At 36.5% G+C, this 20215-nt stretch overlaps 1 protein-coding gene and 1 long non-coding RNA gene across 2 annotated transcripts in view; one reads left to right on the forward strand and one right to left on the reverse strand.

The window, feature by feature from the left end:
- The first annotated feature begins 4451 nt into the window (after nucleotides 1-4451).
- LOC149132645 (uncharacterized) overlaps nucleotides 4452-20215 on the forward strand; it is a 16355-nt gene continuing 591 nt past the window's right edge. The window contains exons 1-3 of the long non-coding RNA XR_016244242.1: nucleotides 4452-4580; nucleotides 5996-6067; nucleotides 19786-20215. The exon at nucleotides 19786-20215 is cut by the window's right edge and continues 591 nt beyond it. This is a non-coding gene — a long non-coding RNA (uncharacterized LOC149132645). The remainder of the gene's footprint in view (nucleotides 4581-5995; nucleotides 6068-19785) is intronic.
- Nucleotides 4578-20215, reverse strand: part of LOC106884041 (uncharacterized) — a 28237-nt gene continuing 12599 nt past the window's right edge. The window contains exon 2 of the mRNA XM_014935253.3: nucleotides 4578-6024. Within this exon, the coding sequence (XP_014790739.1) occupies nucleotides 4924-5910 (987 nt within the window). The 5' untranslated portion in view covers nucleotides 5911-6024 and the 3' untranslated portion in view covers nucleotides 4578-4923. The remainder of the gene's footprint in view (nucleotides 6025-20215) is intronic.

Here is a 20215-nt window from a genome sequence, read left to right on the forward strand (position 1 = left end):
CACATGTATATTAGAACTTTGATTCAGAAAGGAAAGGTAGTTAACTTAATCCAGGAAGGTGATGTCCTTAATACAGATTTCATGAGCATATCAGAAACAAAATGGGTAGGAGACAGCTATAACAAAAGTGAATATTATGATTTCCAACATGCAGATATAAAACATGAACATGGGATAGAAGTGCTGATGCATGAAAAATGAGAAAATTTGTACAAGGCCAGTTAATGAAAAATCAAGCAGAGTCTTTCAAAATAGCTATTTTACAAGTCTATACCCGACCCACAACAGCATACTCAGGAACAAGTGGAAGAGTTTTATCAAACAATCAACCCTGCACTAATATTTTACTGACTATAGGAGACATCAAGGTTAAGTTAGACTCTGGAAAATAAACTTTTCTAACAGGAAATTATGAACTAGACAAAAGAAATGAGAGAGATACAATACTCACATGTCTTTGCAAAAGATACAAAATGTGTATTGCAAACATTATGTTTGATCTTCTGATAAGGAAAAGATACACTTGGAAAGCCCTCACAGTGTAGGAAGAAAGCAAATTGATTACATACTTGATAAGTAGCCAATTCTGCAACAATATCAAAAAGAGCAAAACATACCCAAGTGTGGACATCTTTTTTGGATCACAACCTTGTTATTGCAAAAATCAGCATAAAGCTTGAAAATTGCATGGGCAAAGAAACCAGAGCAAAAAAGTTTTATGATATTGACTGTCTGAGATTAGAAGATGTGAAACAGATATACCACTGAAGTAAAAAAAAAACAAATATGAACTGGTCACGAACTGAAGGCTTGGAAAATGTCTTCAAGAAACACCCAATGAAAAAACTGATGTCAAATGGGAAAGTCTCAGAGACAGTGTGAAGTAGGGAATAGGTACATTACTAGAGGGAAAAAAACAGCAATGGATGGCTGGAGAAATTCTCTAACAGAATGCAAAAAAGACAGAGAACACCAACCCCAAGAAACATAAATTCAATCATCAAAATTAAATATAGGAAAGAGAAAAAAATGGCAGAAAGGAAAATGTGTTGAAATCAAGACTCTTTAAAAAACCCAATTAAATGAATAAAAATATCAAATAAGTAATAGATAGTAAAACACAAAAGGGGGATATATTAAAAGCAAAGGAAAACTGTTTTTTGAAAATAAGGAGATCAGTAAAAGATGGACAGAATAAATAGGAGATTTATTTGAGGATGAAAAACCTGAAAAACCTTCACCTCCAACCTTTTGAAGACTGAGAAAAGGTAAAGCTCCAGGACCACATACAGTAACATGTGAGATGTTAGAAGCACTAGAAGATTATGGCATTGACAAACTCACAGACCTTTTCTTTTCTATGATATCTATGACACTGGACACTTCCCCTAAGATTTTAAAACATTGGTATTTATCACCCTACCTGAAAGAACTTAAGGCAAATGAGTGTTCTGACTCCAAGACTATAGGTCTCATACCCCATGCTCTTAAAATATTTCTTACAATCATGCTAGGAAAAATATGAAGCAAAATAAATGAAGTCAATAAGGAGCAAGTTGGATTTAGACTCAATAAAGGTACAAGAGGTTCCACATTCTGCTTCAGCAGTTAAGTACAAAAACAAATGCAAATTCAGAAAGATCTATTTGCCCACTTCATAGATTATGCCAAGGTATTTGACTGCATACACCACAGAGAGCTAAAAATAAAAACAGTTTTAAAGGAAAGGACACCAGAATCATCTGTGTGTTATATTGGAGCCAACAGACAGCCATCAAAATAGACCAGCAATTGTCAGAACCAGCAGAGATCAAAAGAGGTGTAAGACAAGGATGTGTATTATCACTATTCCCATTGAATATTTGTACTGAGTATATACTCAAAGTCATATGAGATCAAAGGACTCACAGTCAATGACATGAACATAATCAATATAAGATATGCCAATGACAGCATTATTTGGCAGAGAGCAATGAGATATTACTAGAAATTGATGCTGTAAAAAAGCAACACAATAAAAACGGTCTAAATATAGATGTAAAAAAAGACAAAGACAATGGTTATTCACAAGACAGAACAAACAGAAGCTTGTATAAAGCTTGAGCAAATAAAAAAAGCTTGAAGCATCTAAGACAAACACCAAAGCCTCAAGCATCTAAGACAAATCAAAGGTTGCTATATAGAAGTTACTCAATGAATAAATAAGGTCAAAACAAAAACTGAAGCTAGGAAAGTGTTATACCATGCCAACAATCCTTCAAGAGGCAGAAACTTGGGCAATGCACACAGCTATGAAGTAAAAAAATAGAAACCTTTGAAAAGTATATCTTTTGCAGATAAGGCAGGATAAACTAGAAAGACAGGGTAACAAAGGCTGCAGTACTAGAAATGCTGAAAGTCCAAAGATATCTATTGTTGAGAATCAAGTCCACAAAGCTATCATATTTTGAACATACAATGCTCCAGGAGTGACTGTCTAAGATCACCCTGACAGGAAATGTTGAGGAGAAGAGAGTAAGAGGTCATCAAAGAAGTTTGTGAACTGACAACATGAAATGATGGACAGCAAACAAGAGCCTGGTTGATTGTATGCATGCAACCCAGTACAGAGGGAACAGGAAAAACTTGGTAAGCTGATCTCTGGACACAAGAAGAGCATCTGGATGTTGGTTGATATATACATACATACATATATATATATATACACACACACACATATACATATATGTATATAAATAAATACACACACATATATAAAAATATATAGAAATACATACATACAGGAGATGTGGATTCAAGTCCCATGGGCAGTTTTCAACCATTCTATCCCAAAAGGGTTTTATAACTGTGTGATGTATTTTGAGAACTATCATTCCAAAACAGACGTGTGTGTGTGTGTGTGTGTGTGTGTGTCTGTGTACACACATATGCTTAGGCATAGTAATACCAATAACCTGGTATTAGAACTCAATATACATATCCTTCAGAGAAAAACATTAGTCAAGTACAACATTTTCCCTTTCAAACTCAATACTACATTACATTTTCACAAAGTCCTCTAAATAAATAAATGCTTTCCCAAATAAAATTGCACTTCATTTTTAAAGCTCTGATGAGTGCATTGCATATCATAGCAGAAACAGCTGTAAGTTAATGAAGTTCATTAAATAATTTCTTGTTTTCTTGTCTTTTATATAATGGCCCCAGCATATGAGCTGAAACTAGATAAAAAATGAATATATATATATAATATATATATATATATATATATATATTATATATATATATATATATAGATACATATACCTTCATCATCATTATAGTTTTTACGTCCACTTTCTCGTGCTTGCACAGGTTAAACAGATTGTATTGAAGTAGCTTTCCTATGGTTAGATGCCCTTCATGTTGCCAATCTTCATCTCTTCTCAGTTTAATAATATTTACACACACATACAAACCTACCCTTATACAGCTATATGTTGACCAATGCCTGGTGAATGAATTTTGGGAACTGGAAACACATTTATATAATAATATAGTCAATAATATACATAGACTATAATATTATAAACTATAACATCAAATTATTTATACATTATAGTCTCATAGTAGCCAATATATTACCAAATGGTTTCATGCAAGTTCAGCATTTATTAGATATAGCTGACTGGAAATGTATTGCCTTCACTACTTGTTACTTACAGCCTGAAAGTGTCACATCTGATTACAGCTCTTTTTGTCATCTGAACCTTGGAATGCAGGTCATTAGTGAATAAAAAAAAAAATAATAAAAAGTCAAGAGGCATAACTCTGTTGGCCAAAATTAGCCACCCACTTTTTTTGTGTGGTTTTGGTTTGTGTTCTTTCAGCCATGATTTTTTTTTAACAACTCTAAACTGAATGTGATGCTTTTAGACCTTTGGTAGCAAAGAGCCAAGGCTCATACTTTTCAATTCAGCTGTATCTAGTGATTGCTGAACTTTCATCTCCTTTTATGGCATGAAACCATTACACATATGTATATATGTATGTGTGTGCATATGTATGTATTTCCCTTATCTTAACATGTGTACATTGACTGTAAGCAATGTGTCACCATTCATACAAACAATGTTGATTGTTTAGAATTCTCTGCAAATGCATATCTGGCCTGTTTGCTGTTTGTTGTACTAGGAAAAATATTACTTTGTTTGGAAACAAGAGTATCTAGCTGTAGAAATATGTGCTTCAACAACATTATCATTTGACCCATGCAAGCATGGAAAAGCAGATGTTATAATGACGATGATGATGATGTGTGTGTATTTAATGAAAAGAAAATGCTTGACCATCTTTGATTTCTTACAAGTTCATGTATATTTGTTGTTCTTTTTGTGTATGTATACTATACGGACTCCCATTCTAGATTGGCACCTTTTGTATCAACCCTGAAGGATGCACAGTAAAGCCAACCTAAGTGGAATAAAGTTTGAACCTAAAGGGACCTAACTAAATACTGTAAAGCACTTTGTCCAATGTTCTACCAATTCTGTTTTTCCAATGCCATTTTCTGCCTTTCTAATATTGATACAGATACATATGTAAGTGATGTATTTATATAAATATGTGTACATATGAATGTGATTGTATATAAACATTATATAATTGTGTTTACTCAATATTTTCTTGATTTAATTAAAATGAACAAAGGTGTGAGGAAATGGAGGAAATGCACTAGGTTAAGACTGAGATAAATACAGCCAAAGAGGCCTTTTGAGAAAAATATTTGATCTAAATATATAACTTTGTTTTGCCTCAGCTAAAAATAATGTTAACTTTTCTTTTTGATTTTTATCTTTTCCAGTTATTTCTGTTTTTCAGCTGCTCAGATTATTTTTGATGATTTTTAATTCACTTTATCAGTGGGAAAGTTCAATCTTTCAGTTAAAGTTGCTTGTACACAATGCCCCTCATAATATTTTGGTTATGGGGCTGGTGTTGATGATGTGGATTGGTGGTGGTGGTGGTGGTATGGCTTGTGTTGTTATTGTTGTTGGGGCCATTATTAGAAGTGGCATTATGTTGTGTGTGGTGGGGAGCAACATTTATTGCATTCATTCTTTCAACCAGGTGTGTTTTTTCATGGCATTTCAGCAGTGATTTATGAACAAACTCTTTACCACAAACATCACAGCTCAATGGCATTTTACGGTTATTATTCTCATGGTTGCGGATATGAGTTTTCAAATTTCCTTTCTGGGAAAATCCACGAGCACAGATAGGACATGAAAATGGTTTCTGACCATCATGAGACATTTTGTGAATCTTTAAATTGCTGATTTGAGAAAACGCTTTTTGACAAACATCACACGAGTAAGGCTTGTCTCCTGTGTGTGAACGCTCATGAATTTTAAGATTTCCTTTTTGAGAAAATGATTTGTGGCATGTTTCACATGTAAATGGCTTTTCACCTGAATGAACTCGATGGTGATTTTTTAAGCTAGCAATTTGAGAGAAAGATTTATGGCATGTGACACATGTGTATGGTTTGTCACCAGTGTGACATCTTTGATGATGTTTCAAATTTCCACGTTGAGAAAAAGATTTCCAACAGAGTGGACATTTAAATGGCTTCTCACCAGTGTGAGTCATCATATGATGTTTTAGATTCCCTTTCTGGGAAAATCCACGACTACATGTTAAACATGTATAGGGCCGTTCTCCTGTATGACATCGCTCATGACTACGCATGCTAGACACTTGTGCAAAGACTTTGTGGCAATATGAGCATGAATATGTCTTGTTGTCACTGTGTGTTTGTTGTTTATGTCTCTTCATTTGATCATAGAGGGGGAAGACAGCACCACAAGTTTCACATGTGAACTGACGACCAAGTGGATAGTTAGTTGAAGTACCTTGCATAGAATACATTTTTGGTATATGTTTCAAAACAAATATTTGAGCTTTTAAAATGAATATTTCAGAATGAACTAAGTTTACTTTTGTTTTATTTCAGTTTTCAACATTTCAACGTTTCAAAATCACCTGAAAAATAAAAAGAAAAAGCAACAATAAGATTTATATAAAGGTAAGATAAATATAATTTCGAGAACCATTTAAAATTAAAATAAAATTTAAACATGAAACAGCAAGAAGCACAACTCTCTCTTCTTTCATATTTCAATGCTGCCATACAGTACAATGCCATTTCTTGTGGCCTGATGTGTTCTTGTTCTTGAGGTCCAACCCCAAAATTGTAAGATTCTTATCTCAGTACTTCCTTCCTTTGGCACTTTCAGTACATACCACTTATACACCCAGAAGCAATTAATTAGTCAACAATTATGCTTATTGTTTATCTACTATAGTCATCTCTTCCAAGGTAACAGTCAGCATTACCTGGCAAATGCAAGCAGGTTGAGGTGAGGCTACTGCAGAACAGTGGCTAATTTGCACTGACAGAGATAATGTCAAACCATTATATATTCAGTGTGTCAAGTAAATCCTACAAGATACAGACACCCCATGTCACATTGTCTAAATACTTCGATCCTAGAGGTATATGAAAAAGTTCTGTGAAGCTGGTGTGTCATACATGACTGGATTCCAAAAGTGACAATCACTGGCAGCCAGTCTACTGATTTGGTTGACAAGTAGACTTCATGATATCATGTGTTCAACTATTACATGAGTTTGTACAGTATTGTGTTTGAACAGCTCTACAATTTTTATGATAACTAACAAATACAAGCAATGCACCTGCATCAAGTGTTGCATATACCAAGACCCATGAAATGCTTTGTCAGGTGAACATTCTTAAAGCTGAAATCAAATTTTTAGTACACATGTTTCATATATACTGTATGTTTTTATTTATTCACAGCACCTTACAAATTTTCCCAAAATTTTCACCTTCACAGGTCTGAGATTTTTAATAAATGGGAAACACAAATAACAATACTTTTTCTTTAGACATATATACATATTTACATACACACACACATAAATATATAGATGCATGTAAAAATATACATGCTTACATACATAATATATATACACACATTGTTCTAACCCCTTCCTAAACTCTTTAAACTGTTACATCACACAAATCAAGCAATTACCTAATGAACCCATTCTTGCTGATGAAAGAACTTAAATGAAACAAACACTTCTATGTATACAGCTCCTTACAAGTACAATCATCAAAATTAACAAAAAAAAACAACGTTTTATTTTACATACAATGACATAAAGACTGAAGCCATCCTTCTAAGCATAAAGGATTGTGTGAATCACCTTGCTATGCCCTCCACCCCATATCATGCTTAAGTACCATAATCTCAATGTCTTTTCTAATTCTAAATGCAGGCTGATTAACCTCTCTAAGGGTGGAATAGGCATTGCTAAGTAAGTGTATTCTTGATGCCATCAACTTCAATATCAGCAGGAATACAAGGTTAGCTCAATAGGATTGCAGCACTGCAGTAATTGACTGATTCTGTGATATCAAGAATAAGCAACTTACAAAAAAATTCATCTAGTTCAATATCTCTTCAATATCAAAATTCCTCCTCCTGAAATCCCTAGACTTTTGTAGGCAATTACCAAGAATGAGTGACGTCAATATCAGAATCATCATGAATACCAGAGAGTCAACTGTGGTTCACAATAATTCCTGCTGAATAAAGAAGAAAGGCAACCCAACGTTCAACACATCCATGGGGTGCAACAGTGAGGTTGAAGTTGCTGACATTGTCAGGTCATTTATCCTGGGTACTCTGACAAAGCATACCCTCATCTCACAGTTTGGCTCTATATAGGAATGATGATCTGGCAATCTGAAGCCATATGATTGGTCATGCTATGAATAAGCTCAGGAAGAATTACAAACATCTTCATAGAATTTGGCGTAACTATAACATTTAGCACCAATTTGACAAAGGTAGACTTCCTGACATATCCCTAAACTTGAGGACAGGCAAGTACCAACCTTACAGAAAACCAATTCCAACCATCTCTCGATCTATCAGTGGACAGAAAAATCTCTAACAGGGAGGTATAATGAAGCATTAGTGAGGAATGGTTTTACCAATACGTTTGCATATATATATATATATATATATATATATATATATATATATATGTGTGAGTATAAATAAATACAAAAAAAAAAGGGTTTTGTATGATTGTGTATAGAGGAATATATTATTTTATTTAAAAGAGTTCCAACTCTGTTTTTTATGTTTTATTTATATTCTTGTAAAATTAATGTGGGATATAGAATATGGAATATACAATATATAATATAAAAATAGATGGTACAATGAAATAAAGTATTGAATGTCTTATTGAATATATGGAATATGTCTTATTGTATATATGAAATACTGAGTGTTCAATATAAAGGATTAAATATATAAAGGCGAATACGTATTTTCTATACCTTGTGGTATTTCATCATGGCCGGTATGACAGACTTTAATATACATGCATACACACACCACATACACACACACACATGCATGTGCACACACATACACACACATGCATGTGCACACACACACACACACACACACACACACACACACACAGATAGATATATAAATATGGAAGACACCTCTTGAACAGAATCAGAAAGAGGAAAATTTCCAGGGACCAAGATCTAGGACACTGTGGGTCCTTTATTAGTCCACTTGCTCACACTACAGCATTTAATTGGAGGGAGCTAAGTTGGAAAGAGTTCCAGAATGTGGTCAGGAAGGCAAGAGCAGGTTTAACTCAAGGATCAAGTAGAGTACCTTACAAAGTGTATAACAATTGTCTAAGAGCTTTTTGCAGGCTCTGAAGAATTATCGTGTTCAATCCTTCAATCAATCAATCTAGAAGCTCCTTAACATAGCCTAGAAGTTACTTAACACAGCAAGGAGTTTCTAGACACTTATTAGAAAAACATTTCCTTTCAACTCATAGTAATTATGAACTCTTCAATCCACACAATGTTATGGGCAGTTATTCATGCTTAGACAATATTGCTTTAAACATCATTCCCTAGATGCAGGGAGAAGCAGAAAACAAGTTTGCCTATGTTCAGCGATGTGAGGACCAACAAACTGAAGTATATCAGATCGCAAGACATTATGTGAAAGAAAATTGTGATGTCACAGGAAACAAATGTGTCCGTATGAATGATGGTGCACTTGCTTTTAATGATTCTGAAAAGAAAGAGGCTTGGAGAAGCCATTATGAAAGGCTGCTGAATGTGGAGAATGAATGAGAAAAGGAGAGCCTGCCAAATGCTGACCCAGTTGAGAGACCAGCTACCCAAATAGATAGCACCCTTGTAGATAAAGCAATTAAGGATATGAAGTCAAGAAAAGCCCCCAACCCATCAGGAATCACCGCTGAGAAGCTCAAAATATCTGGTAGTGTGAGTCATGCCCAATGACTAGTATAGCAGCACCATAGTCAACTGCTACAAAGGTAAAGGTGATGCTTTAGATAGAAATAACTACAGGAGTATCAAACTGCTGGATAAGATGATGAAGGTCACGGAAAGGGTCATAGTCCAACTAATTAGGAAGAGAGTCTGCTAAGATAAGATGCAGTTCGGTTTTGTGCCAGGTAGAAGCACCACTGATGCTATATTCCTAGTACGGCAATTGCAGGAGAAATACCTAGCCAAAGATAAACCTCTGTACTTGGATTTTGTTGACTTGGAGAAAGCCTTTGACAGGGTCCCCTGATCCCTTATCTGGTGGGCGATGTGGAAATTGGAGATTGATGAGTGGTTAATAAGAGCTGTACAGGGACGCCGTTAGTAAGGTAAGGGTTAGTAATGAGTATAGCAAAGACTTCTGGGTAGAAGTAGGGATTCACCAAGGATCAGCCCCCTCTATTCCTCATAGTCCTCCAGGCAATAACAGGAATTTAAGACGGGGGCTCCTCTATGCTGATGACCTTGATCTCATAGCGGAATCACTACCAGAACTAGAGAAGAAATTTCAGGTGTGGAAGCAAGGTCTAGAATCAAAGGGCCATCAGAGTCAATGTTGCAAAAACCAAAGTCCTAGTAAGTAGGAAGGCAAACAGATCACAAACCCCTTCAGGTAGATGGCCCTGCTTGATCTGTAGAAAAGGTGTAGCTAGAAATTCCATAAGATGTACTCAGTGTAAGCTATGGATGCATAAAAGGTGCAGCAGCATCAAAGGAAGACAGCTTTACTGGGAAGATAGCTTTTTTGTGTGGCAGATGCACAGGTGCAATAAACACTGCAGATACTCGGAAAACTGATTCCATTACATGCCAGAGGGAGAAACTAGAAGTAGTTGATAGCTTCCACTACCCAGATGACCAAGTCTGTAGTGGGGATGGATGCTCAGAGAGCATTCATCATCATCATCATCATCGTTTAACGTCCGCTTTCCATGCTAGCATGGGTTGGACGATTTGACTGAGGACTGGTGAAACCGGATGGCAACACCAGGCTCCAATCTAATTTGGCAGAGTTTCTACAGCTGGATGCCCTTCCTAACGCCAACCACTCAGAGAGTGTAGTGGGTGCTTTTACGTGTCACCCGCACGAAAACGGCCACGCTCGAAATGGTGTCTTTTATGTGCCACCCACACAAGCCAGTCCAGGGGCACTGGCAATGATCTCGCTCGAAAATCCTACAGGAGCCAGTCAGGCAGTACTGGCAACGGCCACGCTCAAAATGGTGCATCTCATGTGCCACCCGCACAAGAGCCAGTCCAGGGGCACTGGCAACGATCTTACTTGGCTTGCCGGGTCTTCTCATGTACAGCACATTTCCAAAGGTCTCGGTCAGTAGTCATCGCCTCGGTGAGGCCCAATGTACGAAGGTCTTGCCTCACCACCTCAGCCCAGGTCTTCCTGGGCCTACCTCTTCCACGGGTTCCCTCAATTGTTAGGGTGTGGCACTTTTTCATGCAGCTATCCTCATCCATTCTCACCACATGTCCATACCAGCGCAATCGTCTCTCTTGCACACCACAACTGATGCTTCTAATGTTCAGCTTTTCTCTCAAGATACTTACACTCTGACGGGTATTCACATTGACATTACACATCCAACGGAGCATACTGGCTTCATTCCTTGTGAGCTTACGTATGTCCTCAGCAGTTACAGCCCATGTTTCACTGCCATGTAGCATGGCTGTTCGTATGCATGCGTCATACAATCTGCCTTTTACTCTGAGTGAGAGTCCCTTTGTCGCCAGCAGGGGTAAGAGCTCTCTAAACTTTGCCCAGGCTATTCTTATTCTAGCAGCTACACTTTCAGCGCACCCACCCCCACTACTAACTTGGTCGCCCAGATAGCAGAAGCTATCGACTACCTCTAGTTTTTCACCCTGGAATGAGATAGAAGTTGTTTCCTGTTTGTTTACAGTCTTTATTGCACCTGAACATCTGCCACAAACAAAAACTAACTTGCTAGTTAACCTGCCTTTGATGTTGCTGCACCTCTTATGTGTCCATAGCTTGCACCGGGTACATCTTATAGAGTTACTACCTACTCCTTTTCTACATACTGAGCAGGGCCATCTACCTGAAGGGGTTTGTGTTTTATCTACCTTCCTACTTATTAGGATTTTGGTTTTAGCTAGGTTGATTCTAAAGCCCTTCAATTCTAGACCTTGCTTCCACACCTGAAACTTCTCCTCTAGTTCTGATAGTGACTCCGCAATTAGGGCAAGGTCATCAGCATAGAGGAGCTCCCAGGGGCAACCTGTCTTGAACTCCTCTGTGATTGCCTGGAGGACTATGATAAATAAGAGGGGGCTGAGGACGGAACCTTGGTGGACCCCTACCTCTACCCAGAATTCATTGCTGTACTCATTTCCAACCCTCACCTTACTGGCAGTATCTCTGTACATGGCTCGCACAGCTCTCACTAACGATTCTTCTATCCCAAGTTTCCTCATTGACCACCAGATAAGGGATCGGGGGACCCTGTCAAAGGCTTTCTCCATGTCAACGAAAGCCAGGTACAGAGGTTTATCCTTAGCTAGGTATTTCTCCTGCAGCTGTCTCACTAGAAATAAGGCATCACTAGAAATAAGGCATCACTAGATTAAGAATAGCCTGGGCAAAGTTCAGAAAGCTCCTACCTCTACTGGTGACAAAGGGCCTCTTGCTTAGAGTGAAAGGTTACGATGCATCTGTGCAAACTGCCATACTTCACAGCAGTGAAACATGGGCCATGACTGCTGAAGACATGCGTAGGCTTGAAAGAAATGAAGCTAGTATGATCCACTGGATGTGTAATGTCAGTGTGCACACACAACAGAGTGTAGAAATGTTGGACATAAGAAGCATCAGATGTGGTGTGCAAGAGAGACGACTGCACTGGTATGGTCATGTGCTGCATATGGATGAGGAGAGCTGTGTGAAGAAGTGTCACACACTAACAGTGGAAGATACCTGTGGAAGAGGGAGACCCAGGAAGACATAGGATGAGGTAGTGAAGCATGACCTTTGAATATTGGGCCTCACAGAGGCAATGACAAAAGACCGAGACCTCTGGAGATAAGCTGTGGTTGAGAAGACCCGGCAAGGAAAGTGAGATCATAGCCATAGCCTACACCAATGTTGCATAACCAACCCATTTAAAAAGTACCTTTGAATTGTCAGGCGATATTCCATGCTTGAGGAGACCTATTGAGTCAAGTAAATCAAAATCAAATCAAATCACAATTAAATGGAAATTGTAGTTGTGGCCATTACCAGGGCTGGTGGCATGCGAAAAGCACCATTCATTCATGCGTGGGTCGCTGCCCCAGAGCCGCCTGACTCCCCCTCCCCCCACACCGACTGGCTCCTGTGCTAGTGACATGCAAAAAGCACCATCTGAATGTGGCTGATGCCAGTGCTGCCTGACTGGCTTCCGTGCCAGTGACACATAAAAAGCACCCACTACACTCTCGGAGTGGTTGGTGTTAGGAAGCTGTAGAAACATGGCCAGATCAGATTGGAGCCTGGTGCAGCCTCCTGGTTTTCCAGTTACCATTCAAACCGTCCAACCCATGCCAGCATGGAAAACGGATGTTAAATGATGATGTTGAGATGAATGAGTTTATCATGAAAATGAAAAATATAGTGAGATCAGAAGAAACATAAAAAAATACATATTACTGGACATAACAGTTTCAAACTTGTATTCAATATGTGATAATGTGCTTATGCATGCACAGATGATCGTAATGCCTGTCATCTACAAAATCGAATGTTAAAGGAATTCCATACTGGACATCCAGAGATTTCTATGATGGAATCACTTAATTATGTTTATTGGCAAAAAATGGATCAAGATATTGAGAAGTTGGTAAAATCCTGCAGAGGTTGTGCTTTTGCAGTGAAATTACCATCTACAAAATTTCAACTTTGGCCCAAAACTGATATTCCATGGACCAGGCTACACATAGACTTTGCAGGACCATTAAATGGATCATATTATCTAATATTGGTGGATAACTTTACAAAATGGCCAGAAATGTTATACGTACTACATATTGCCAATTGGATGCTCCAAATCATACAGGTAAGTTTGAAGACTGCTTTGCAAAGATAGAAGTTCTCACCAAACTAGAAGAACACATATATATTCCTTTTGGGTGACTTTAACTTCCCCGATGAGGGCCAAATACTCTTAGGAATGACACATCACCAACAAGCAAAGGTGGAATCTCTGTTCCACCTTACCAATGCTTCACTCATGGAGCAAATTGAGCAGCATCTGGATCACTGAAGGTGATCTTGTGTTAGCTGGGAACTACACACATACACACAGGTGGAGACACTCAAAGCAATACATCTAACCCAAAGAAAAATCTTAATTCTTTCTTCAACAAGACATTCATCACAACATACACACCCATCAACTCACAGCTGGTCACTTTCCAAACATTTTGAAAGGACATTGAACACAACACAAACACACACACACACACACACAGAGGTAGACATACAACCCATTCAATAAATGCTTTTTAACCACTCCCTTGACAGGAATATACAAAAATTTCTTTTAGGCAATAGACACCCCTTCTCTCACACTTTCAACTCTATACCAAACTATATTTAAAGAAGACTTCAACGAAAAATCTCTTGACATGTTCTTGACCCCCAGACAGAAGATAAACTGTTTTTACTTCAAATTTTTATAAATTTTTATTGAATTTTGATGAGATTCATCGAAACCAATAATATTTTCTTTATATAATTTTTAAAATCATTTTTATTAAATTACCCCTTCAATTGAAATGTTTTAGACTTACTTCTGTGCTATTTCCACCTCCATCTTAACATACATAAACATAAATATATATATTGACAAACATTTAAACACATAAGAGGAGACTATCATAGGACACCTAGCATGCAAGGAGTAGCCAAAATCCCAAACCACTATTAGGGATAAATTTCGAAGAGAATTAAAAATAAAAACAGTTTCCACCTAGTATGCTAGGTGTCCTATGATGGTCACCTTTTATGTGTTTAAATGTACACTGTATTTATATATATATATATATATATATATATATATATATATATATATATATATATATACTTTGTTTTTGGATTTGGTTTGCAAGATTCTTCATGTTTTGGAGCATATTTTGTTGTGTCTGGGAAGAGTTATTCACTTTTAATGCCTTATTATTTAACACACTTACTGGTAAAGTTGTAAATGAACGAAAACTTTACTGCTGAGTGTGTTAAATAACGCACTAAAAGGGAATGACTCTCTCCAGACACAACAATACATATACACACACATATATATATATATATATATATATATATATATATATGAAAAATAGAAGATGAAAATGCACTGAGAATAGTTAATATATTTTTTATTATTATATTTAAAGATATAACCAGTTTCACAGTTTACACTGATTCTCAGAAATTTGAAATAGAAAGATGTGGCTTATGTCACAGCTGTTTTGTTTCTGACTAATGTTTGAAGCTTGCCCTGTTTGTATAGGGAATTCATGGCTGAAATTAGTATATGTTTGGAATAGGGTTTGATTGGTAGAGGATAGTCACATGACTGGTCTTAGAAATATTTGTAGGTTCACCGCTATGTTCTGTTCGTGTGTTAATATCAATTAAGAATGTTTAGCATCATAAGTTAAGGCTGACATGCTCTGAATATTTTCTGTGAAGTGTTTGTAAAGAATGAACATGCGATTAAGTTTAGAACCTTCTGTATGCTTCCTGCTATGCAGGGCTGGATCTACCACTAGGCAAACTAGGCAACCACCTAGGGTGGCAACATCTAGGGGACAACAAAATCTGGGGATGTCTTGGGAGGTGCTGACTTAGGAGAGAGAGAGAGTTTAAGAAATTTATAATTATAAAGTAATAATTTTGTTATTATAATTATTATTAAAATATATTAAATTCTTATATAATTTTTGCTTCAAGAATCTCTTCAAATTCTATGAGTAAGACCTGTCAAATTGGACTGAGTAATGTACTCAATTATATTGAACTTGACTTAAACTGTTTTTGTAATCTATATAATAAAATAGAGTTGTGTGTGTGTATGTATTTGCTTTTCATGCTAAAATGGCTGCATGAATTATGTTTTGAACAACTGAAACAAGTAAATTTCATCTTCGGCTTTCTGTATGATAGAGAATCTTTGCAATATGAAACTTCTCATCAAGTAATGGAATTTTGCATAAAACTTGTGTCTGCCCTACAGGTTGGAGAGTCAAAGGATATTGATGCCAAAGATTTGTCTAATGAACTGAATGTCATATCAAGAAGACTTGAAAAATCCTATGGTCCTCTGAAGGTGCTTGGGCTACTTCGTGAGCAGCAACAAAGAGAAAGCTTTCCAAATTTGTAGATAGCTCTTAAAATCCTGCTAACCCAACCAATAAGTGTTGCAAGTGGAGAGCATAGCTTTTCAAAACTTAAATTAATAAAGACATATCCAAGAACTTCACTGGTCCAAGAGAGGCTCACTGAACTAGCTATGATATCCATAGAACATGAAATTTGTAGAAAATTTCCACTCCAAGAGCTTGTAAAAGATTTTGCAAGACAGAGTTCACAAAATTAGCTTTTAAGTACCCCAAGTAAAAAACAACAGTATTTAAATAGTTTCAACAACCAATAATAAAAAAAAACACACCTTTAAGCCAAATCAAATCACAGAAAGAAAATACAAACAAGGGCATAGTGAACTACTGTTTGTTTACCATATTTGCTCACATCCAATTAGTAAAACATTAAATTTTCAGTACATCATGTTTTCATTAATTTTCAAGAAATAAATTTTAAAAGTTTCCTTTACAAGTGACTTCAAATTGCTCCTATGCTTATTCATATTTCTAAAAACTTTCCTGGGGAAATTCCCAGCTTGTTGGGCTTGCTTCAATTGCCACCATGTGGAGCAGGGTGACGTTTAAAATTTGATTCACCTAGGGCATCAGTTACCATAGGGCCGGCTCTGCCACTATGTCCATGTGTTAGTGTCAAGTGGCAGTATATTTAGTGCCTAAAATGAAGGCCAACATGGTTGAGTGAACATGTTTAGTTACACTCCAAATTTAATCTGTCTGGTGAGAGTGTAGATAGGAGCCATTTGTATGTAGTCCAGTGGCTAAAATTTAGGTTGCTAGCTGCGTAGGTGCCTCATGTTGTTAAGTGGCAGAATGAGTTTTGTGTGTGAATAGTTATTTGTGTATGTGCTTTGTAAAAGTTTGTTAAATCTGGGTTTGTACTTTTGTATGAAAGTATTCTCTTTGTTTATCCGTGCTTCACTGAACATAGGTAGAGTGGGAAAACCTGGAATTTGGGGGCTTATTTTTTGCACAGATGTCTATGTGTCCACTCAGTGGAATCTGTCTAGTACTGGGGTCTCATATTTGTTGTCAGTGAATGGTCAGTTTATTTCTTAGAGTATATTAAATTCCTTGAAGAACATGTGAAGTAATGTTTTATGGTAAAAATCTGCCCTGATTTGAATTTGCATGTTGTCTCTTCAATAAGATTAATGTAAGTCTCACAATTGGGGCAGCCACACTTTTTGACTGTTGGTGTAGGAGTTGCAAAAGGTAATTTAGCAATTGTGAGAATTTTCTAAGGGACTTAGATTGTCTTTTACTTTTGATTATTTTGTGCATTTCAAATGCTTGTTTCATTCTTCGGTCTTGTCTTAGTAGTGGAATGTTCTAGTGGATAATATTGTAAACCTCTGTATTTCTTGGGTTGAGTGCTGTAATAAAGGGTAGATTATTGGATGTATCTGACATGTTTTTCGTTTTATGTAATTCTTGGATAGTTATTGCTTTAGCACTTCCTATTCCATTGTCTATTAATTTTAATAGATATTGTCTTTTAAGAAGTATTTGTTTTAGTTCCTGGAGTCTTTTATTGTGAGTTTCAGGGTTTGAGACAATTGTGCAGATTCTTCTTGCTAGATTAAAGGGAATGTTATTTTTTGTGTGTTTGGGATGGCATGAAGAGAACAGTAAGTATTGTTTAGAATTTGTTTGTATTGAATGTCTGTTTCAATGTTTTTATCTCTTTTGATGATTAGTATATCCAGGAATGGTAGTTGAGTTTTACTGTATTCCATGGTGAAATTTATATTATCATTTATGCTGTTAATTAGGTTTTTGAAATCTATAAGTTGTTCAAATGTGTGCGTCCATAGGGTTAAGCAGTCATCTAAGTAACGTTTCCAGTTTTCTAGTAGATATATTGCGAAAGTTTTTTTATACACAACAGATAAAAATTTTCAATTTAAAAAACAATAACAGAGAGAAACAACCACAATCCAGAACAAATGCACAAAATCGATACAAAAGAGAAAATGTTATCAGATATATGAATAATAATAAAAGAAAAACCTTGAAAAATCATTTTTTAGATCCACCGAACAGAATTCTAGACATCAGTTGGTACAAACCGAAGATAAGAAGCCGAAGATAATCTATCCAAAAAAACTCTCAGCAGAAGAAATTAAAAGGCCTAAAATTTACCTCAGCATTTTAACTCTAATGAAATACAGAACGATATTTCACTGTTCTGTAGAAAACTATGCCTAACAGAGGAATTGTACGATAAAGAAAACAGAGCAATTACAAGAAACAAGAGCAATTACAAACCTACAAATGATAAGAATAAATCTTTAGATAAATTTTGTGACTTTATATCTACCTTCCCTTACAAAGAAATTCCATACCCTAAAATCAAGCCTAATACCAGTAGAAAGGAATGGGATATTATACATGAACTGCACAAACAATAACGACATAATAATTAAGGAAGCAGATAAGGGAAGTGCTATAGCTATCATGGATATTGAACACAACAAAAGAGATATACTGTCTATATTACAAGAGATGACCAACTACGAAAAGGTGAATAATTACCAAAAATCAAAGACAATGACTAAACTGAACACACTCATTCACAGACATTAAAAAGGTTTAACAAAGAATGTGACTACAAGAAGAGTGTGATTGTAAGACTAGCTACTTCTATGGTCTCCCCAAAATCCATAAGAATCAAACTATTAAGAATGCATGTAAAGAACCAACTTCAAGTTGCATAAACATACAATATCCCACCAACCTTAAATTTAGACCAATTATATTTAGATCTATATATATGTGTGTATATTGAAAAAAAAGTCGTCAGAATTTTGGAATAACTTCTTTCATTTATTTTATACATATATTAGCGCTTTCGTTCATCTTTCGAACTTGTCAAATATAATTCTGTAAAAATACAGAGATTTTGCTTATTTATATAAAAACAGGTGTTTTGGGGGGATTTTGTTTATAACAGAACATTGTTTTGTTTTTTGGGGGTGAGGCTTTGGAGACAGTGGAAGATGTATACGCAGATAGATAGATAGACAAACACACACACACACACATACACACATATATATTGGGTCATCCCATAAATAATGCAATTTTTTTATATTTCTGTTATTTTTCAAACTTAAAATAAACAAAATTCTTTTTTAATCTAAAATATACACTCATTCATTTTCTACAATGCTCATCCATCTATCTGGTAGACTTGCAAGGCCCCTCTTCCAAAATTCACTTGTCTGTGACAAAAAATACTCCTGCAGTACTGTTCTGACCTTATCTACAGAATTCATATTTTTTCCATATAAATGATTTTGAAGACTGGAATAAATGATAATCAGATGGGGCAGTGTCTGACAAATATGGTGAGTGGGGCATCATTTCCCATTCAAACTGCTCCAGCCTTGGGAATGTCATCCTTGCTATATGTAGCTGAGCATTATCCTGATGGAAGAACACCTTTCTTCTTGAAACAAAAGACGGTCATTTTTTCTTCTAGTGCCACCAGCACGAGGGCCAGTAAGGCGGTACTAGCAACGGTCACACTCGAAATGGTGTTTTTTACATGCCACCGGCACAGGAGCCAGTCCAGCGGCACTGGCAACGACCTCACTCGAATGTTTTTTTCACGTGCCACCGGCACAACTGCCAGTAAGGCGATGCTGGTAACAATCACGTTCAAATGGTGCTATTTACGTGCCACTGGCATGGAAGCCAGATAGCTGCTCTGGCAACGATCACGCTCGGACGATGCTCTTAGCACCCCACTGGCACGGGTGCCAGTCATCAAAAAAATGTTCCTGCCGTCCTTTCTAAATTTTGGAATTTATTACGTTTTTAAATTTTGGAATCTATTTTTTTTGAGAATTCTATTTTTGAATCATTTTGGAATCTATTTTGTTTTTCTTTTCTAGTTAATTTTTGTTTATTTTCAGATCATTAAAATGTAATGTCAAGTTAAGAAAAATGAGCATTTTCGACACCTCCTCTTTGCTTTTAATCAAGGTTCTAAGGCTGCAAAAGCTGCTCATGACATTTGTGCTGTTTATGGAGAGGGCACCATAGCTGAAAGAACCGCTTGTGATTGGCATGCCAAGTTCAAAAATGGAAATTTTGACCTCAAAGATGCACCTCATTCTGGCCGTCCTGTTGAGTTAGATGAAGAGCAATTAAACCAACTTTTGCACGAAAATTCTCGTCAAGCAACAAGGGAACTGGCAGAGAAAATGGAATGCTCCCACACTGCTAGAGAGAAGCATCTTCACTCGATGGGAAAGGTTCAGAAGTATGGAGTATGGTTTCCGCATGCTTTAAGTGACAACAGCAAAAATCAATGAGCCACAATCTCTGCTGGTTTGCTTGCTC

The sequence above is a fragment of the Octopus bimaculoides genome, chromosome 14, assembly GCF_046866305.1.
Source record: "Octopus bimaculoides isolate indiv1 chromosome 14, ASM4686630v1, whole genome shotgun sequence".
Lineage (NCBI taxonomy): Eukaryota > Metazoa > Mollusca > Cephalopoda > Octopoda > Octopodidae > Octopus > Octopus bimaculoides.